This window comes from Pseudophryne corroboree, chromosome 10 (genome assembly GCF_028390025.1).
Source record: "Pseudophryne corroboree isolate aPseCor3 chromosome 10, aPseCor3.hap2, whole genome shotgun sequence".
Taxonomy (NCBI): Eukaryota; Metazoa; Chordata; class Amphibia; order Anura; family Myobatrachidae; genus Pseudophryne; species Pseudophryne corroboree.
The window spans coordinates 386,007,113-386,029,723 of record NC_086453.1 but is presented as its reverse complement, the minus strand read 5'-3'; the positions used below and the strand labels follow the sequence as shown (position 1 = coordinate 386,029,723).

The 22,611-nt window shown below is 50.3% G+C and overlaps 2 protein-coding genes across 4 annotated transcripts in view; one reads left to right on the top strand and one right to left on the bottom strand.

The window, feature by feature from the left end:
- LOC134966835 (F-box only protein 6-like) overlaps nucleotides 1–13,390 on the top strand; it is a 59,704-nt gene extending 46,314 nt beyond the window's left edge. The window contains exons 4-6 of the mRNA XM_063943882.1: nucleotides 10,526–10,621; nucleotides 10,740–10,875; nucleotides 10,960–13,390. Of these exons, the coding sequence (XP_063799952.1) occupies nucleotides 10,526–10,621; nucleotides 10,740–10,875; nucleotides 10,960–11,109 (382 nt within the window). The 3' untranslated portion in view covers nucleotides 11,110–13,390. The remainder of the gene's footprint in view (nucleotides 1–10,525; nucleotides 10,622–10,739; nucleotides 10,876–10,959) is intronic.
- LOC134966836 (F-box only protein 2-like) overlaps nucleotides 1–22,611 on the bottom strand; it is a 174,817-nt gene that overhangs the window by 107,907 nt on the left and 44,299 nt on the right. For 2 of the 3 annotated variants that reach the window (XM_063943884.1, XM_063943883.1), the window contains one exon: nucleotides 16,063–17,873. The exons of the other annotated variant lie outside the window; for it this stretch is intronic. In XM_063943884.1, coding sequence (XP_063799954.1) covers nucleotides 17,701–17,873 — 173 coding nt within the window. In that variant the 3' untranslated portion in view covers nucleotides 16,063–17,700. Of the gene's footprint in view, nucleotides 1–16,062; nucleotides 17,874–22,611 lie in introns of those variants that run through there. 3 annotated transcript variants of the gene reach the window in all.

Below are 22,611 nucleotides of genomic sequence, written 5' to 3'. Positions count from 1 at the left end.
CACTTCTTATACATTGTTCAGAATATATGTTTTCCTGCAAACAAGCAATATATTGATACATCAAGCGTTTTAACCCTATAGACATTCAGTCCCAGTATAAGGGGTCCAAATTTCTCTGACACGGGTATGTCTGTAACTCGCGCTGTGTCGCCTCTTACGGGTATGTCTGTAACTCGCACTGTGTCACCTCTTACGGGTATGTCTGTAACTCGCGCTGTGTCGCCTCTTACGGGTATGTCTGTAACTCGCGCTGTGTCGCCTCTTACGGGTATGTCTGTAACTCGCACTGTGTCACCTCTTACGGGTATGTCTGTAACTCGCACTGTGTCGCCTCTTACGGGTATGTCTGTGTAACTCACACTGTGTCGCCTCTTACGGGTATGTCTGTAACTCGCACTGTGTCATCTCTTACGGGTATGTCTGTGTAACTCATACTGTGTCGCCTCTTACGGGTATGTCTGTAACTTGCGCTGTGTCGCCTCTTACGGGTATGTCTGTAACTCGCACTGTGTTGCCTCTTACGGGTATGTCTGTAAATCGCACTGTGTCGCCTCTTACGGGTATGTCTGTAAATCGCACTGTGTCGCCTCTTACGGGTATGTCTGTAACTCGCACTGTGTCACCTCTTACGGGTATGTCTGTAACTCGCACTGTGTCGCCTCTTACGGGTATGTGTGTGTAACTCGCGCTGTGTCGCCTCTTACGGGTATGTCTGTGTAACTTGCACTGTGTCGCCTCTCACGGGCATGTCTGTAACTCGCACTGTGTCACCTCTTACGGGTATGTCTGTAACTCGCACTGTGTCGCCTCTTACGGGTATGTCTGTGTAACTCGCGCTGTGTCGCCTCTTACGGGTATGTCTGTGTAACTCATACTGTGTCGCCTCTTACGGGTATGTCTGTGTAACTTGCACTGTGTCGCCTCTCACGGGCATGTCTGTAACTCGCACTGTGTCACCTCTTACGGGTATGTCTGTAACTCGCACTGTATCGCCTCTTACGGGTATGTCTGTAACTCGCACTGTGTCGCCTCTTACGGGTATGTCTGTAACTTGCGCTGTGTCGCCTCTTACGGGTATGTCTGTAACTCGCACTGTGTCGCCTCTTACGGGTATGTCTGTAAATCGCACTGTGTCGCCTCTTACGGGTATGTCTGTAAATCGTACTGTGTCGCCTCTTACCAGTATGTCTGTAACTCGCACTGTGTCACCTCTTACGGGTATGTCTAACTCGCACTGTATCGCCTCTTACGGGTATGTCTGTAACTCGCACTGTGTCGCCTCTTACGGGTATGTCTGTGTAACTCGCACTGTGTCACCTCTTACGGGCATGTCTGTAACTCGCACTGTGTCGCCTCTTACGGGTATGTGTGTGTAACTCGCACTGTGTCACCTCTTACGGGTATGTCTGTGTAACTTGCACTGTGTCGCCTCTCACGGGCATGTCTGTAACTCGCACTGTGTCACCTCTTACGGGTATGTCTGTAACTCGCACTGTGTCGCCTCTTACGGGTATGTCTGTGTAACTCGCACTGTGTCACCTCTTACGGGTATGTCTGTAACTCTCACTGTGTCACCTCTTACGGGTATGTCTGTAACTCGCACTGTGTCACCTCTTACGTGTATGTGTGTGTAACTCGCGCTGTGTCGCCTCTTACGGGTATGTCTGTAACTCGCACTGTGTCGCCTCTTACGGGTATTTCTGTAACTCGCACTGTGTCGCCTCTTACGTGTATGTGTGTGTAACTCGCGCTGTGTCGCCTCTTACGGGTATGTCTGTAACTCGCACTGTGTCGCCTCTTACGGGTATTTCTGTAACTCGCACTGTGTCGCCTCTTACGGGTATGTCTGTGTAACTTGCACTGTGTCACCTCTTACGGGTATGTCTGTAACTCGCACTGTGTCACCTCTTACGTGTATGTGTGTGTAACTCGCGCTGTGTCGCCTCTTACGGGTATGTCTGTAACTCGCACTGTCGCCTCTTACGGGTATGTCTGTAACTCGCACTGTGTCGCCTCTTACGTGTATGTGTGTGTAACTCGCACTGTGTCGCCTCTTACGGGTATGTCTGTAACTCGCACTGTGTCGCCTCTTACGGGTATTTCTGTAACTCGCACTGTGTCGCCTCTTACGGGTATGTCTGTGTAACTTGCACTGTGTCACCTCTTACGGGTATGTCTGTAACTCGCACTGTGTCACCTCTTACGGGTATGTCTGTAACTCGCACTGTGTCGCCTCTTACGGGTATGTCTGTGTAACTCGCGCTGTGTCGCCTCTTACGGGTATGTCTGTGTAACTCATACTGTGTCGCCTCTTACGGGTATGTCTGTAACTCGCACTGTGTCACCTCTTACGGGTATGTCTGTAACTCGCACTGTATCGCCTCTTACGGGTATGTCTGTAACTCGCACTGTGTCATCTCTTACGGGTATGTCTGTGTAACTCATACTGTGTCGCCTCTTACGGGTATGTCTGTAACTTGCGCTGTGTCGCCTCTTACGGGTATGTCTGTAACTCGCACTGTGTCGCCTCTTACGGGTATGTCTGTAAATCGCACTGTGTCGCCTCTTACGGGTATGTCTGTAAATCGCACTGTGTCGCCTCTTACGGGTATGTCTGTAACTCGCACTGTATCGCCTCTTACGGGTATGTCTGTAACTCGCACTGTGTCGCTTCTTACGGGTATGTGTGTGTAACTCGCACTGTGTCACCTCTTACGGGTATGTCTGTGTAACTTGCACTGTGTCGCCTCTCACGGGCTTGTCTGTAACTCGCACTGTGTCACCTCTTACGGGTATGTCTGTAACTCGCACTGTGTCGCCTCTTACGGGTATGTCTGTGTAACTCGCACTGTGTCACCTCTTACGGGGTATGTCTGTAACTCGCACTGTGTCGCCTCTTACGGGTATGTCTGTAACTTGCACTGTGTCGCCTCTTACGGGTATGTCTGTAACTCGCACTGTGTCACCTCTTACGGGTATGTCTGTGTAACTCACACTGTGTCACCTCTTACAGGTATGTCTGTAACTCGCACTGTGTCACCTCTTACGGGTATGTCTGTGTAACTCATACTGTGTCGCCTCTTACGGGTATGTCTGTAACTCGCACTGTGTCGCCTCTTACGGGTATGTCTGTAACTCGCACTGTGTCGCCTCTTACGGGTATGTCTGTAACTCGCACTGTGTCGCCTCTTATGGGTATGTCTGTAAATCGCACTGTGTCGCCTCTTACGGGTATGTCTGTAACTCGCACTGTGTCCCCTCTTACGGGTATGTCTGTGTAACTCGCACTGTGTCACCTCTTACGGGTATGTCTGTGTAACTCGCACTGTGTCACCTCTTACGGGTATGTCTGTGTAACTCGCACTGTGTCACCTCTTACGGGTATGTCTGTGTAACTCGCACTGTGTCGCCTCTTACGGGTATGTCTGTGTAACTCGCACTGTGTCGCCTCTTACGGGTATGTCTGTGTAACTCGCACTGTGTCACCTCTTACGGGTATGTCTGTGTAATTCGCACTGTGTCGCCTCTTACGGGTATGTCTGTGTAACTCGCACTGTGTCGCCTCTTACTGGTATGTCTGTGTAACTCGCACTGTGTCTCCTCTTACGGGTATGTTTGTGTAACTCGCACTGTGTCACCTCTTACGGGTATGTCTGTGTAACTCGCACTGTGTCACCTCTTACGGGTTTGTCTGTGTAACTCGCACTGTGTCACCTCTTACGGGTATGTCTGTGTAACTCGCACTGTGTCACCTCTTACGGGTATGTCTGTGTAACTCGCACTGTGTCACCTCTTACGGGTATGTCTGTGTAACTCGCACTGTGTCGCCTCTTACGGGTATGTGTGTAACTCGCGCTGTGTCGCCTCTTACGGGTATGTCTGTGTAACTCGCACTGTGTCACCTCTTACGGGTATGTCTGTGTAACTCGCACTGTGTCACCTCTTACGGGTATGTCTGTGTAACTCGCACTGTGTCACCTCTTACGGGTATGTCTGTGTAACTCGCACTGTGTCGCCTCTTACGGGTATGTGTGTAACTCGCGCTGTGTCGCCTCTTACGGGTATGTCTGTGTAACTCGCACTGTGTCACCTCTTACGGGTATGTCTGTGTAACTCGCACTGTGTCACCTCTTACAGGTATGTCTGTAACTCGCACTGTGTCACCTCTTACGGGTATGACTTTGTAACTCGCACTGTGTCACCTCTTACGGGTATGACTTTGTAACTCGCACTGTGTCACCTCTTACGGGTATGACTTTGTAACTCGCACTGCAATCACTTAAATCAGTATTAGTAAAAATGAAACTATGAAGTGTAAATGTGATGTTATGAAAGATACTATGTAACGTATTTATATGCTCAAGAACACAAAGACAGAATGTTATTAAGTTTGATTTAGTATGAGAACAGTTTCTTAAAATGAAATTGGTACATAGAAGAACTACACTCGTCCTCTCAGCCTTAATGTGCCGCACAGGGGAAGGCACGCGGTATGTTACAGTGACCTCACAAGCGTGTGGGGCAGAGTATTGCTTTGATCCTGTGTGCTCTATATAAGGAATATATAACGAATACAGAGGCAGCTGCCCAGAGCCACACCATTTTATCAGCCTTTGTTTCAGTGCCCCCCCCCCCCACTGTGGTGCAACGTCTCCTCTTTAGAGTGTGAGCTCTGATGGAGCAGGGACTGATGCGGCTTGTCTATGGAAAATAATACTGCGTAATACGATGGCACTATGCAAATATATTATAATGACGGTCGTATGTAGTAATAAATTTCTCTGACGTCCTAGTGGATGCTGGGGACTCCGTAAGGACCATGGGGAATAGACGGCTCTGCAGGAGACTGGGCACATCTAAAGAAAGATTTAGGACTATCTGGTGTGCACTGGCTCCTCCCCCTATGACCCTCCTCCAAGCCTCAGTTAGATTTCTGTGCCCGGCTGAGCTGGATGCACACTAGGGGCTCTCCTGAGCTCCTAGAAAGAAAGTATATGTTAGGTTTTTTATTTTCAGTGAGACCTGCTGGCAACAGGCTCACTGCATCGAGGGACTAAGGGGAGAGGAAGCGAACCTACCTAAGTGGTGGTAGCTTGGGCTTCTTAGGCTACTGGACACCATTAGCTCCAGAGGGATCGAACACAGGACCCGACCTCGTCGTCCGTTCCCGGTGCCGCGCCGCCGTCCCCCTTACAGAGCCAGAAACAAGAAGGTGGTCCGGAAAATCGGCGGCTGAAGACTTCTGTCTTCTCCAAGGTAGCGCACAGCACTGCAGCTGTGCGCCATTGCTCCTCATGCACACCACACACTGCGGTCGCTGATGGGTGCAGGGCGCTGGGGGGGGGGCGCCCTGAGCAGCAATAATAACACCTTGGCTGGCAAAACTAACACCATATATAGCCCCAGAGGCTATATAGGTGTATATTAACCCCTGCCAGAAACGATAAAATAGCGGGAGAAAGCCCGCCGAAAAAGGGGCGGAGCCAACTCCCTCAGCACACGGGCGCCATTATTCCCTCACAGCTTCGCTGGAAGGAAGCTCCCTGGCTCTCCCCTGCAGTCCTGCACTACAGAAAGGGTAAAAAAAAGAGAGGGGGGGCACAATTTAGGCGCAGTATATATATATAATATATAGGCAGCTATAGGGGAAAACACTCTGTATAGTGATATCCCTGTGTTATATAGCGCCCTGGTGTGTGCTGGCATACTCTCCCTCTGTCTCCCCAAAGGGCTTTGTGGGGTCCTGTCCTCTGTAAGAGCATTCCCTGTGTGTCTGCTGTGTGTCGGTACTGCTGTGTCGACATGTATGATGAGGATAATGATGTGGAGGCGGAGCAAATGCCTGTGAATGTGATGTCACCCCCTGTGGGGTCGACACCTGTGTGGATGGACTTATGGAAGGAATTACGTGACAGTGTCAGCTCCTTACATAAAAGGTTTGACGACATAGGACAGCCGGCTACTCAGCTTGTGCCTGTCCAAGCGTCTCAAATGTCATCAGGGGCTATAAAACGCCCGCTACCTCAGATGACAGATACAGATGTCGACACGGATACCGACTCCAGTGTCGACGATGATGAGACGAGTGTACCCTCCAATAGATCCACCCGTTATATGATTGAGGCTATGAAAAATGTATTACACATTTCTGATAGTACCCCAGGTACCACAAAAAAGGGTATTATGTTTGGTGAGAAAAACTACCAGTAGTTTTTCCTGCATCTGAGGAATTAAATGAGGTGTGTGAGGAAGCGTGGGCTTCCCCAGATAAGAAATTGATCATTTCTAAACGGTTATTGGCAGCGTACCCTTTCCCGCCAGAGGATAGGTCACGTTGGGAAACGTCCGCTAGGGTAGATAAAGCGCTGACACGCTTATCAAAGAAGGTGGCACTACCGTCTCCGGATACGGCCGCCCTAAAAGAACCTGCTGATAGAAAGCTGGAAAGTACCCTAAAAGCTATATACACACACACTGGCATTATATTGAGACCCGCTATTGCATCAGCTTGGATGTGCAGTGCTGCTGCTGCGTGGTCAGACTCCCTGTCGGAAAACATTGATACCATGGATAGGGACAATATTTTGCTAACGATTGACCATATTAAAGACGCGGTCTTATACATGCGTGATGCACAGAGGGATATTTGCCGGCTGGCATCAAAAATAAGCGCTATGTCCATTGCCGCCAGACGGGGGTTATGGACTAGGCAATGGTCAGGTGATGCCGACTCCAAGCGGCACATGGAAGTTTTACCCTATAAAAGGGCGGAACTTTTTGGGGAAGGTCTTTCAGACCTCGTTTCCACAGCTACTGCTGGGAAATCGACTTTTTTGCCACAGGCTACCCCACAGCAAAAGAAAGCACCGTATTATCAGGTACAGTCCTTTCGGCCCCAGAAAAATAAGCGGGCTAGAGGCTCATCCTTTCTGCCGAGGGGCAGAGGAAGGGGGAAAAAGCTGCAGCACACAGCTAGTTCCCAGGAGCAGAAGTCCTCCCCTGCGTCCGGTAAGTCCACAGCATGACGCTGGGGCTGCTCAGGCGGAATCGGGAACGGTGGGGGCACGTCTCAGGTTTTTCAGCACACAGTGGGCTCTCTCACAAGTGGATCCCTGGGTCCTTCAAGTAGTATATCAGGGGTACAGGCTGGAATTCGAGACGTCTCCCCCCCGCCGTTTCCTAAAATCTGCCTTGCCGGCAACTCCCTCTGCCAGGGAGGCAGTGTTGGTGGCTATTCAAAAACTGTATTCACAGAAAGTGATCGTCAAGGTACCCTTCCTTCAGCAAGGAAAGGGTTACTACTCCACAATGTTTGTGGTACCGAAACCGGACGGTTCGGTGAGACCCATCTTAAATTTAAAAGCCTTGAACACATATCAAAAGGTTCAAGTTTAAGATGGAATCGCTCAGGGCGGTTATTGCGAGCCTGGAGGAGGGGGATTACATGGTATCCCTGGACATCAAGGATGCGTACCTGCATGTCCCCATTTACCCTCCGCACCAGGAGTACCTCAGATTTGTGGTACAGGACTGTCACTATCGGTTCCAGACGCTGCCGTTTGGGTTATCCACGGCACCGAGGGTCTTTACCATGGGTAATGACCGAAATGATGATACTCCTTCGCAAGAAGGGAGTTTTAATTATCCCGTACTTGGACGATCTCCTGATAAAGGCGAGGTCCAAAGAACAGTTGATAGGGGGGTGGCACTTTCTCAGGAAGTGCTACAACAGCACGGCTGGATTCTAAACATTCCAAAGTCACAGCTGGTCCCGACGACACGTCTTCTGTTCCTGGGAATGATTCTGGACACAGACCAGAAAAGAGTGTTTCTTCCACTGGAAAAAGCCGAGGAATTGTCATCTCTGGTCAGAGACATCCTAAAACCAGGAAAAGTGTCGGTACATCAATGCACACGAGTCCTGGGAAAAATGGTAGCTTCGTATAAAGCAATTCCATTCGGAAGGTTCCACGCAAGGACGTTCCAGTGGGACCTGTTGGACAAATGGTCCGGGTCCCATCTCCAGATGCAACAGCGGATAACCCTATCGGCCAGAACCAGGGTGTCGCTGCTGTGGTGGCTGCAGAGGGCTCATCTACTAGAGGGCCGCAGATTCGGAATACAGGACTAGGTCCTGGTGACCACGGATGCCAGCCTTCGGGGCTGGGGGGCAGTCACAAAGGGAAGAAATTTCCAGGGACTGTGGTCAAATCAGGAGATTTCTCTTCACATAAATATCCTGGAGCTAAGGGCCATTTACAATGCCCTAAGCCAGGCAAGACCCCTGCTTCAAAACCAGCCGGTACTGATCCTGTCAGACAACATCACGGCGGTCGCCCATGTAAACAGACAGGGCGGCACGAGAAGCAGGATGGCGATGGCAGAAGCCACAAGGATTCTCAGATGGGCAGAGAATCATGTGTTAGCACTGACGGCAGTGTTCATTCCGGGAGTGGACAACTGGGAAGCAGACTTCCTCAGCAGGCACGACCTCCACCCGGGAGAATGGGGACTTCATCCAGAAGTTTTCCAAATGCTGGTCAACCGGTGGGAAAAACCACAGGTAGACATGATGGCGTCCCGCCTCAACAAGAAGTTGAAAAGATATTGCGCCCGGTCAAGAGACCCTCAGGCGATAGCGGTGGACGCTCTAGTGACACCATGGGTGTACCAGTCGGTTTATGTGTTTCCTCCTCTACCTCTCATACCCAAGGTACTGAGGATAATAAGAAGGCGAGGAGTGAAAACCATACTCGTGGTTCCGGATTGGCCAAGAAGAGCCTGGTACCCAGAACTTCAAGAGATGCTTACAGAGGACCCTTGGCCTCTGCCGCTCAGACAAGACCTGCTGCAGCAGGGACCCTGTCTGTTCCAAGACTTACCGCGGCTGCGTTTGACGGCATGGCGGTTGAACACCGGATCCTGAAGGAAAAGGGTATTCCGGAGGAAGTCATCCCTACCCTGATCAAAGCCAGGAAGGATGTCACCGCAAAACATTATCACCGCATTTGGCGAAAATATGTTGCTTGGTGTGAGGCCATGAAGGCCCCGACGGAGGAATTTCAACTGGGTCGATTCCTGCACTTCCTGCAAGCAGGGGTGACGTTGGGCCTCAAATTGGGATCCATAAAGGTCCAGATTTCGGCTCTGTCGATTTTCTTCCAAAAAGAACTGGCTTCACTGCCCGAAGTTCAGACTTTTGTCAAAGGAGTTCTGCATATTCAGCCTCCTTTTGTGCCCCCAGTGGCACCTTGGGATCTCAATGTGGTTTTGGCATTCCTGAAATCACATTGGTTCGAACCACTTAAGACTGTGGATTTAAAATATCTCACGTGGAAAGTGGTCATGCTGTTGGCCTTGGCGTCGGCCAAGCGGGTTTCAGAATTGGCGGCTTTGTCTTGTAAAAGCCCTTATCTGATTTTCCATATGGATAGGGCAGAATTGAGGACTCGTCCTCAGTTTCTCCCAAAGGTGGTCTCAGCTTTTCACTTGAACCAGCCTATTGTGGTGCCTGCGGCTACTAGGGACTTGGAGGATTCCAAGTTGCTGGACGTAGTCAGGGCCCTAAAAATTTATATTTCCAGGACGGCTGGAGTCAGAAAGATTGACTCGCTGTTTATCCTGTATGCACCCAACAAGCTGGGTGCTCCTGCTTCTAAGCAGTCTATTGCGCGCTGGATTTGTAGCACTATTCAGCTGGCGCATTCTGCGGTAGGCTTACCGCAGCCTAAATCTGTAAAAGCCCATTCCACACGGAAGGTGGGCTCATCTTGGGCGGCTGCCCGAGGGGTCTCGGCTTTACAACTTTGCCGAGCAGCTACTTGGTCAGGGGCAAACACGTTTGCAAAATTCTACAAATTTGATACCCTGGCTGAGGAGGACCTGGAGTTCTCTCATTCGGTGCTGCAGAGTCATCCGCACTCTCCCGCCCGTTTGGGAGCTTTGGTATAATCCCCATGGTCCTTACGGAGTCCCCAGCATCCACTAGGACGTCAGAGAAAATAAGAATTTACTCACCGGTAATTCTATTTCTCGTAGTCCGTAGTGGATGCTGGGCGCCCATCCCAAGTGCGGATTGTCTGCAATACCTGTACATAGTTATTGTTACAAAAATCGGGTTTTGTTGGGAGCCATCTCTTCAGAGGCTCCACTGTTATCATGCTGTTAACTGGGTTCAGATCACAAGTTGTACGGTGTGATTGGTGTGGCTGGTATGAGTCTTACCTGGGATTCAAAAATCCTTCCTTATTGTGTCAGCTCTTCCGGGCACAGTTCCTAACTGAGGCTTGGAGGAGGGTCATAGGGGGAGGAGCCAGTGCACACCAGGTAGTCCTAAAGCTTTCTTTAGATGTGCCCAGTCTCCTGCGGAGCCGTCTATTCCCCATGGTCCTTACGGAGTCCCCAGCATCCACTACGGACTACGAGAAATAGAATTACCGGTGAGTAAATTCTTATTATCTAATTGCCGTTTATTAGTATTATTTCTGCATTGGTTCATGTACACCTGATATAATTTGTTTTTCAGGCCGTGTATAAAATCCCAGACCATTGACTTGACGGAGGAAGGTTACTATGGCGACTTAATGGATGTCATGCAGCCCGCTATAGTCATCAAGGACTGGCAAGTGTTTGACATAGTGATCACAGCGGCTGCTATGGCAGTGTGCGCCCATTGGCACTGCCAGCCGTAGGCCGGGGTGGGATCAAAGTGTATGACTGTTCTTGTTCTGTCCCCCTAGGTACGCGGCGAGACACGACTGCGGCTGCCGGTATACCTTACTTGTACAGCTGTTGTCTAAGGAGCATACTGTGATAGAGGAGTTCTGTCCGGAACCGGTTGTTATACCACAATGGAGCGACGCCAAGTGGGCTCAGGTACCCCTCTCCGTACCCGTAGTTATGTCTGTGATCGGCTGTGCGGCACTGATGACGGAGGCTTTGTATTCTCCTGTCTTCCAGGTGGAGCACACCTTCAGCAGCTACGGTCCTGGCGTTCGCTACGTACACTTCCAGCACGGCGGCCAGGATACCCAGTTTTGGGCTGGCTGGTTTGGTATAAGGGTGACCAACAGCAGCGTGATGGTGGACCCCGGGAATCTCACGGCGTGACCTGGTGGTGACGGTTCTGCTGAGCGCATGGCTCTGTGACGCTGCCAGTGCGGGGACCTCCTGCAGAAGCTGCGCACAGCCCCGGACTGTTACCCAGCGTTACCCGTACACTCTAATTCCAGCTGCGGACAGGACAGACGCGTACACTGGGGATAGCGTTGTACGGGGACATGTACTACAGCTTCTAAAAATGAGAAGTGGTGCAGTTGCCCATAGCAACCAATCAGGTTCTGTCTGCCTTTTCTCTATTACAGCCTGGAAAATGATAGACAGAATCTGGTTGCTACGGGCAACATCACCTCTGTGCAACTTTAGAAGCTTTAGTAAATCTACGCCGTAGTCTCTGTATAATCTGCAAATACATTCCGCTAACCCGCACCCGCTCCTCTTCCCTCTCTGCTGTACCCGGCGCGGCGATACGGTGTGTGCCAGGCCCGAGCTCACCCGGATCCCAAGCTCTGACGTGTAGAAGGCGGGGCTTCATATTACGCCTATTTATAACCACTCACATAATGATACGACCTCTAGGTAAGTATCTGTGTCACCCAGTAGCCCGCCACCCCCTATGGTATCTGGGAGCAAATCATCTTCGTTACAATGAGAGACTGACCCTAGCACTATAGGTACAGGGCGTCCTGAGCCCGCGTCCTCGCCCTCTACGGGTCCAGGGCACATAGCAGAGGAAACAGGCTGCGATGCTCAGCTGGAGAGTGACGGTAATCTGTCCTGTCACGTCTCCTGCACTAGGCTATTACAACACGGTAGGGTGGCCAATCCCAGGGTCGGGAGCGACGGGATTTGGGGCCAAAATTGACAGGAATTGATCCCGGGATTTGGGGCCAAAATTTACAGGAATTGGTCCCGGGATTTGGGGACTGAGCATTCCTGCTGGGCACTTGGCTCACAGGCCAGTATATATGGCAGCCATTGATAGACAGCGCCGGCAGGCATTTCAAGTGTAGCACTGGCCGCCAGCCAATCAGGTAAGTGGCACAGCAGCAGCTCCTGATTGGCTGCCAGACTGCAAGCTCTATTAGCTGGCGGCCGGCACTACATTTGAGATGCGCTGTCTGTGTATCTATGACTCCCTACATCCATGATCCTGTCTGTGTTCCCCATACACCCTCCCTCCCTGGCTGCTCCCTACTCCCCCCCTCCCTCCCTCCCTCCCTGGCTGCTCCCTACTCCCCCCCTCCCTCCCTCCCTCCCTGGCTGCTCCCTACTCCCCCCTCCCACCCTGGCTGCTCCCTACTCCCCCCCTCCCTCCCTCCCTCCCTCCCTGGCTGCTCCCTACTCCCCCCCTCCCTCCCTGGCTGCTCCCTACTCCCACCCTCCCTCCCTGGCTGCTCCCTACTCCCCCCTCCCACCCTGGCTGCTCCCTACTCCCACCCTCCCTCCCTGGCTGCTCAAAAGTTCAAATTACCAAATATACATAAATGCTACGAAACAGTAGGGGGCACTGTTGCCTTAATTTTGAGTGTTAGAAATAACCTAAAAATACAATGTGTAACATGGATTATATAGATTAACACACAAGGTGAAACCCATTGTCTCAGTATGAAGACTCAAACATTCCAATGTTTACATGTGTCCAACTCCAAACACTTGTCTATTTTTTGTCCGTCTCCTTATAACCAGACAATGGACATTGCTCTTGCTTGTAAAATATACCTGTGTCAGGAATACTGACACACACACACACACACACACACACACACACACACACACACACACACACACACCAGTTTGTAATACATAAATATATAATTTTTGTATCACTCCTTACAGACCATTAACTGGTAACCAAATCCGCAGAATGTTGTCACTTTGCTGGTCCCCTCCGGAACACACAGGATCCAACACAATTACAGGACACTGCCCCCTGCGCTTGTATAACAATTATGTGTGGTAACATATTCCTAGTGTATTAGGGGCAGATGTACTAAGCAGCGAAATGAGTGGAGAAGTGAGCCAGTGGAGAAGTTGCCCATGGCAACCAATCGGTAACATTTATAATTTGCATAATATAACATTATACAGAGCTGCTGATTGGTTGCCATGGACAACTTCTCCACTGGCTCACTTCTCCGTTTTTATCACTGCTTAGTACATCTCCCCCCAAAATATGATGAGGAACAACAGGGAGGTGGTGCTGCAGATAGTGATTTCCGTACACCTGTAATACAGCACGATTATGCTATTTATCACTGATTTACTGTATATCCAGATTGTATTTTACTGAGAGTATATAAATATATATTAAATACAATGTTTATTAGTGTGTAGTGTGCACATTGCCGTCACCAGCAGCGACGGGGGAGGGAGGGGCTCCTGTATCTGTGCCAGCAGGGTGTGGATGGACGCTTCTTGTGGCGATTGGTGGATTTGTGTACAGGGGCGGGGCCAGTTTTGTCACAGCAGCTCAAATGACTGTTGTCTCACCAGTATCAGATCTCATTAGGAGACTGTCAGAAAGATAGGGATGGGGGCTTCAGCTGTTCTAAGTTACACGTGCTCTGTAGTAGTGTTATATTGGAGTGTCAGAGTAACACTCAGTTATTACTTAGTGTCACATGTGGACATTGCGGCTGTGGGGTAAGTGGCGCTGTGCTAGTTAGAATGTTACCCAGACTGTGTGTGATTGGCAGGAGATTGCCCCTAACTAGCCACGCAGGGCACAAAGGGTGAATAGTCTGCAGCCAAAAACCAATATATTCCCATTATGTTACGGTGTAATGCTAGTAATACCCGGGCCAAGGATTTGGATTTTGGAGTTACTACTTTTGTAGCCAAGAATCCTATAACAGTGGTGGAAAGATCTGGAATATCAGGGGGAGGCTGGTGCAGAAAGACGGCAGTACGGCACAGCTAGAGAGATGAACGTGGTCCCGGGTAACCTGGGGTATATAGAGCGTATTGGAAGCCATCTGGAAATCTAGGAACCCCTGTATCCAGACGTGTCTGCAGCACACCTATAGAGAACTGCAGTTTTCTGAGGATTGCTGTAGTTTTCTGAGGATTGCTGTAGTTTTCTGAGGATTGCTGTAGTTTTCTGAGGATTGCTGTAGTTTTCCGAGGATTGCTGTAGTAATGAAGGGGCCCTCTTATGTACTAAGAGAGTATGGCAGCACATTGAGGTCCCCATAGAAGTCACTGGGACCTGCAGTCTGAGTAAATACATCCAGGGCCGCCCTAAGGCCACGCGTGTGCAGCATCCCTGCCAGGCCGTACCCTAGAAGTACAGTGATGCCTCCGTAGAGATGGGCTCCCTGCATCGTACATACCACCACATATCATTTCTTACTGCACAGTATGTGTGGATGAGAAATGGCGCTCGCAGGGGCAGGTAATGCCAGGCTTGAGGCATCGCCCCCTAGAGACAGGATATAGCAGGACTATGGGCAGATTGTATCATCTGGTGGATTATAAACGTCTGTAATGCTGTGATCAGATAACGTGAGAATAACCATCTCCTCATGGCGGCATCGCCGCGGGTCTCCCATAACTACAGTGTCCGATGTGGGTTCCGGCACTGGCCACACTGCTGCCTCTTCTGAGGACTCATTGCTGTTACCACCTACGATGGTGCTTGTGCGTCATCACTGACACCTCGCAGTAAGTCACATCAGGGACGCCTACCATCTGGAGTTTCCCGTATGTATTCCAGTAAAGCTCTGCTAATGTTTTATACAAAAATATCTTGCGGCGCTAATAGTAAATTTTATATTTATTTTCAAACAAACCTTAATGGTTAATAAATATACAAATGTTAATCAGCTGCTGAATGTTAATTATGCTTGTGTAGGCATAAAATCGACAGTTCCCCTTTAAAAAAAGAGAACCAGCTAGACAATATAAAGAAAAGAACACTGCGCTATTTGGAAACCTTCCAGACTCCAAATAAAGTGAATTCACATGTATACATAAAAAACACCCTTTTATTCCAGATTAAATTAATCACATAAATCTCCAATTAGTAGATAGAATTAAATATTCTCACCACATAAAATTTAATAAAAAACTATCATATGAATATACAGATTAACAGATCTAATTAACTCTTATTTTCAATAGCCGGCTTTCTGTGTGCAGATAAAATCATGAAAATATGGATCAGCTCTCATGCGTAGACAATGTCCACAGTATGTGAAATAGGGGATATATTTGTTATTTGATATGCCAAAGATATCCTCAAATTGTTCGCTCACTGTTTGTAGAGACCAAGTAATCAGATGATGTGATCACCGCTTGTTACAAAGTCTCAAACGGCTCCTTGTGTCATTACATTAACCACTCGTCGTTACAAAGTCTCAAGCAATTCCTTTATGTGGATAATAGTAACACTTCCTGATTGCCTAATCAGGCTGACTATATGGTAAAACTCTCACCCTCCGTCTTAGTTCGTAGACGGATCCAGCTGGAGATGCACTGCACTGCCGGTCAGGTGCGGCTAGGAGGCTCCGGACGTCTCCGGCCCCCAGCGTATGTGATGCCGCTGCAGTCCCAAATCAAGCCGCTGATGTAGTATCGCTGGCGTCCGGCGTTGTGCAGTAGCTATTAGGTGATAACCACAATAAATGGTGCTGTCATCAGATGTCCTTCTTTCCTCTGACGCGTTTCGCTCATCCCTGGAGCTTCCTCATAGAGTAATTGTGACAGCAACTGATGACTCCTTTTATACCTACTCCGATTTTCCTATTGGGCTCTCTATTTGGCACACCTGTTAATGGTTTCTCTCTCTCCGCCTGTTTCCATGTCTGATCCACCTTTAATTGTAATTAACAATCCTTATCCCCTATCCACAGAGCTAAATCTTTTGACAACCTTTCATGTCAGTCCTCAATTGTATAGATATCCATTGTTCATCACATTCAATAGCAGACTTGCGATCTATATATATATATATATATATATATATATTAGTTAAATAAAACCAATAGATAAACAACTATAAAAATAACAACAATAATCATTTTATTTTAGACATATGGACTCGATCTCAGGCTTGTGACCTTTCCTTGGAGATTTATGTGATTACTTTAATCTGGAATAAAAGGGTGTTTTATGTATACATAAGAATTCACTTTATTTGGAGTCTGGAAGGTTTCCAAATAGCGCAGAGTGTTCTTTTCTTTATATAGTAAAGCTCTGCTGACAGAAGAGCCACAAACCCTGAGGCCTCATTTCCAGTACTAGTAACATGCATGAACGCGGAAGCCACTGTTGCTGATGAGACGGAACCCACTGGTGATGTCACATTGGGAAGCGTTGCGGCATCAGTGTGCTTCTCTGAATGCTCCGGTAACCTGGAATCTAGAGGTCTCCCAAATACAAGTACAATGCACCGGTATGTGAAACGCGTCAGTCTTGCAGATTCGCCGCTTGTACTTGCCGGTGTTTGGAGGGTGACGTTTGCTCGCTGGGAACCACCCATAAAGAGATCAGTAACCCACAATGTGTGTGTCATGAGGACGGTGTAACCTACAGAGGCTTCTTCCTCACATAGAACTATAGTCCTGGTCCAGAGATGGGCGCGGAACACACCGCTGTGTAATAATGCAGGAGGCGCCTATAGGAAAGAAGCTGCATAATGCCAGCATCCGCCATCCGAGTGCAACGACCGCAGACACCGCATCCGATGACGATGGTTGGCAGCGTGGGTTGTCGGAGTAAGGGGCTAGGCCTGTGTCCTGCATCAGCGCTGGGGAACTGACGCCCCAGATAGATGCCATTATCTGAGTGAAAACTCATTACAACAATTTCTATTAATTACAATATTTTCCATAACGTTAGTTTATTAACAGTAATAAAAAGATAATTAAATATATATATCATTGATTATTACAGAAACCAGTATAACTTAGCACACAGTCACTGAGGAGGCACTTTCTAAACTCCCACTATGTATGTATGTGTATATATATATATATATATATATATATATATATATATAAAATTTAACTGCCAAAATTTTATGGGTATTTCCAAGGGTGGATAAAGTCAGCGGCAGCTTTCACCTATGTAAGGCGTTAGACACGTTACATCATCCAATCAGACCTTGTCATAACCACACCCAGCTACTGTGGCTGCTGCCGGACTCACGGATCTGGATATGCCGCCAATAGAAAACACTTTGATAGGAATTACTGGAAGTGGACTGTAAGCGTCACACTCCCGGGGACACTTCATCTCACATCCCAGAGTATATGACCTTTCCTTCCACACTGGGAGGTATATACCGTATTGCTCCAGCCCTCCTCCTCCAGGACACCTCAGTGGTTGCTGAACCAGAGACCACCACAGAGTAAGCAGACAATGATTAGGATGATGGAAGTAATGCATACAGTAATTTGTTTCCTTACGTCTGACCTACCCAGTGCTACCTACTGAGATCTGCAACCCAGATACATCACCGACGCGTTTCTCCCCCTGCATTAATAATAAGTGCTGTAAGTATCGCTCGCTATAGCGGTAGGAATACGTGGAACTGGGCTTGGGGCAATGATGAGCGTGGTAACGCCAGGAGATAGGAAACTATACAGCCATTGCAGTGACACACACAGGAACCATCATGCCATTATACGGACACATTCATTTTGTGTGCGGTGCAGGGATTAGGTGCAGAGATCCTCCGGCTCTACCGTGACGCTGGTATTGGTCACTCGAACCCCGTACCAGCCGGCCCAGAACTTTGTGTCTTTTCCTCCATGTTGAAAATAAATATATCGCACTCCTGGACCGTAGTTCCGAAAGGTGTGTGTCATCTGAGGAAAGAAAGAGAACCGGTCACACGCAATCTATAGCTTATAGGATACCCGGGGTCTGTGCGCTGCAGAGCGGCAGCAGCGCATATTCTATATATCGAAGCAATTCTGCACTGCTCTAGTGCGGGGACAACGGATCCAAAACTCAATTGTACCTGTGATCCATATCACCGCTACTTAGGTGGCAGAGAGACTGCTGCGGCTGACCAGTGCGCACGCGTACAGAGATATCACCCTCGGTCAGTGCGCACGCGTACAGAGATATCACCCTCGGTCAGTGCGCACGCGTACAGAGATATCACCCTCGGTCAGTGCGCACGCGTACAGAGATATCACCCTCGGTCAGTGCGCACGCGTACAGAGATATCACCCTCGGTCAGTGCGCACGCGTACACAGATATCACCCTCGGTCAGTGCGCATGCGTACAGAGATATCACCCTCGGTCAGTGCGCACGCATACAGAGATATCACCCTCGGTCAGTGCGCACGCGTACAGAGATATCACCCTCGGTCAGTGCGCACGCATACAGAGATATCACCCTCAGTCAGTGCGCATGCGTACAGAGATATCACCCTCGGTCAGTGCGCACGCGTACAGAGATATCACCCTCGGTCAGTGCGCACGCATACAGAGATATCACCCTCAGTCAGTGCGCATGCGTACACAGATATCACCCTCGGTCAGTGCGCACGCGTACAGAGATATCACCCTCGGTCAGTGCGCACGCGTACAGAGATATCACCCTCGGTCAGTGCGCACGCATACAGAGATATCACCCTCGGTCAGTGCGCACGCGTACAGAGATATCACCCTCGGTCAGTGCGCACGCGTACAGAGATATCGCCCTCGGTCAGTGCGCACGCGTACAGAGATATCACCCTCGGTCAGTGCGCACGCGTACAGAGATATCACCCTCGGTCAGTGCGCACGCGTACAGAGATATCACCCTCGGTCAGTGCGCACGCGTACAGAGATATCACCCTCGGTCAGTGCGCACGCGTACAGAGATATCACCCTCGGTCAGTGCGCACGCGTACACAGATATCACCCTCGGTCAGTGCGCACGCGTACAGAGATATCACCCTCGGTCAGTGCGCACGCGTACAGAGATATCACCCTCGGTCAGTGTGCATGCGTACAGAGATATCACCCTCGGTCAGTGCGCACGCGTACAGAGATATCACCCTCGGTCAGTGCGCACGCGTACAGAGATATCACCCTCGGTCAGTGCGCACGCGTACAGAGATATCACCCTCGGTCAGTGCGCACGCGTACAGAGATATCACCCTCGGTCAGTGTGCACGCGTACAGAGATATCACCCTCGGTCAGTGCGCACGCGTACAGAGATATCACCCTCGGTCAGTGTGCACGCGTACAGAGATATCACCCTCGGTCAGTGCGCACGCGTACAGAGATATCACCCTCGGTCAGTGCGCACGCGTACAGAGATATCACCCTCGGTCAGTGCGCACGCGTACAGAGATATCACCCTCGGTCAGTGCGCACGCGTACAGAGATATCGCCCTCGGTCAGTGCGCACGCGTACAGAGATATCGCCCTCGGTCAGTGCGCACGCGTACAGAGATATCGCCCTCGGTCAGTGCGCACGCGTACAGAGATATCACCCTCGGTCAGTGTGCACGCGTACAGAGATATCACCCTCGGTCAGTGCGCACGCGTACAGAGATATCACCCTCGGTCAGTGCGCACGCGTACAGAGATATCGCCCTCGGTCAGTGCGCACGCGTACAGAGATATCGCCCTCGGTCAGTGCGCACGCGTACAGAGATATCGCCCTCGGTCAGTGCGCACGCGTACAGAGATATCGCCCTCGGTCAGTGCGCACGCGTACAGAGATATCGCCCTCGGTCAGTGCGCACGCGTACAGAGATATCGCCCTCGGTCAGTGTGCATGCGTACAGAGATATCACCCTCGGTCAGTGTGCACGTGTACAGAGATATCACCCTCGGTCAGTGCGCACGCGTACAGAGATATCACCCTCGGTCAGTGCGCACGCGTACAGAGATATCACCCTCGGTCAGTGCGCACGCGTACAGAGATATCACCCTCGGTCAGTGCGCACGCGTACAGAGATATCACCCTCGGTCAGTGCGCACGCGTACAGAGATATCACCCTCGGTCAGTGCGCACGCGTACAGAGATATCACCCTCGGTCAGTGCGCACGCGTACAGAGATATCACCCTCGGTCAGTGTGCATGCGTACAGAGATATCACCCTCGGTCAGTGCGCACGCGTACAGAGATATCACCCTCGGTCAGTGCGCACGCGTACACAGATATCACCCTCGGTCTGTGATTTCGGTGCATTGAATACAGTTGTTTCCTCAAACAGTAACAAAAATAAATGTTGCTGCCTGGATTTTAGAAAGGTGTTGCTGAAAAACACAGACAGAAGGCAGGGAAAGAAGTGGGGTGTGTGTCTCACATTGCACCAGCAGGTGTCACTATGATTGCTGCAGCCGTATGGAAATGTTACTTGGGGAGTCAGGAATACAATCATTAGAGGCCCGACCCACACCCCACATTCCCTGTCCAGTTTCTCAGGGAGTCTCAGACAGATCTGCGGAATAATTATTAATGTAAGTGATGCTGCAGAACGGGGCGAAAGCCGCACACCTGTGTATAATGCGGTCACACCTTCCCCTATCGCAGCAGTGTAAGAGCAGCACACCTGTGTATAATGCGGTCACACCTTCCCCTATCGCAGCAGTGTAAGAGCAGCACACCTGTGTATAATGCGGTCACACCTTCCCCTAACGCAGCAGTGTAAGAGCAGCACACCTGTGTATAATGCGGTCACACCTTCCCCTAACGCAGCAGTGTAAGAGCAGCACACCTGTGTATAATGCGGTCACACCTTCCCCTATCGCAGCAGTGTAAGAGCAGCACACCTGTGTATAATGCGGTCACACCTTCCCCTATCGCAGCAGTGTAAGAGCAGCACACCTGTGTATAATGCGGTCACACCTTCCCCTATCGCAGCAGTGTAAGAGCCGCACACCTGTGTATAATGCGGTCACACCTTCCCCTATCGCAGCAGTGTAAGCCGCACACCTGTGTATAATGCGGTCACACCTTCCCCTATCGCAGCAGTGTAAGAGCCGCACACCTGTGTATAATGCGGTCACACCTTCCCCCGACAGTCACAGCAGTGTAAGAGCCGCACACCTGTGTATAATGCGGTCACACCTTCCCCTATCGCAGCAGTGTAAGAGCAGCACACCTGTGTATAATGCGGTCACACCTTCCCCTATCGCAGCAGTGTAAGAGCCGCACACCTGTGTATAATGCGGTCACACCTTCCCCTATCGCAGCAGTGTAAGCCGCACACCTGTGTATAATGCGGTCACACCTTCCCCTATCGCAGCAGTGTAAGAGCCGCACACCTGTGTATAATGCGGTCGCACCTTCCCCCGACAGTCGCAGCAGTGTAAGAGCAGCACACCTGTGTATAATGCGGTCACACCTTCCCCCGACAGTCACAGCAGTGTAAGAGCAGCACACCTGTATATAATGCGGTCACACCTTCCCCCGACAGTCACAGCAGTGTAAGAGCAGCACACCTGTATATAATGCGGTCACACCTTCCCCGACAGTCACAGCAGTGTAAGAGCAGCACACCTGTGTATAATGCGGTCACACCTCCCGACAGTCGCAGCAGTGTAAGAGCCGCACACCTGTGTATAATGCGGTCACACCTTCCCCGACAGTCACAGCAGTGTAAGAGCCGCACACCTGTATATAATGCGGTCACACCTTCCCCCGACAGTCACAGCAGTGTAAGAGCAGCACACCTGTGTATAATGCGGTCACACCTTCCCCCGACAGTCACAGCAGTGTAAGAGCAGCACACCTGTGTATAATGCGGTCACACCTTCCCCCGACAGTCACAGCAGTGTAAGAGCAGCACACCTGTGTATAATGCGGTCACACCTTCCCCGACAGTCACAGCAGTGTAAGAGCAGCACACCTGTATATAATGCGGTCACACCTTCCCCCGACAGTCACAGCAGTGTAAGAGCCGCACACCTGTGTATAATGCGGTCACACCTTCCCCGACAGTCGCAGCAGTGTAAGAGCAGCACACCTGTGTATAATGCGGTCACACCTTCCCCGACAGTCACAGCAGTGTAAGAGCCGCACACCTGTGTATAATGCGGTCACACCTTCCCCTATCGCAGCAGTGTAAGAGCAGCACACCTGTGTATAATGCGGTCACACCTTCCCCTATCGCAGCAGTGTAAGAGCAGCACACCTGTGTATAATGCGGTCACACCTTCCCCTATCGCAGCAGTGTAAGAGCCGCACACCTGTGTATAATGCGGTCACACCTTCCCCTATCGCAGCAGTGTAAGCCGCACACCTGTGTATAATGCGGTCACACCTTCCCCTATCGCAGCAGTGTAAGAGCCGCACACCTGTGTATAATGCGGTCGCACCTTCCCCCGACAGTCGCAGCAGTGTAAGAGCAGCACACCTGTGTATAATGCGGTCACACCTTCCCCCGACAGTCACAGCAGTGTAAGAGCAGCACACCTGTATATAATGCGGTCACACCTTCCCCGACAGTCACAGCAGTGTAAGAGCAGCACACCTGTATATAATGCGGTCACACCTTCCCCCGACAGTCACAGCAGTGTAAGAGCAGCACACCTGTATATAATGCGGTCACACCTTCCCCGACAGTCACAGCAGTGTAAGAGCAGCACACCT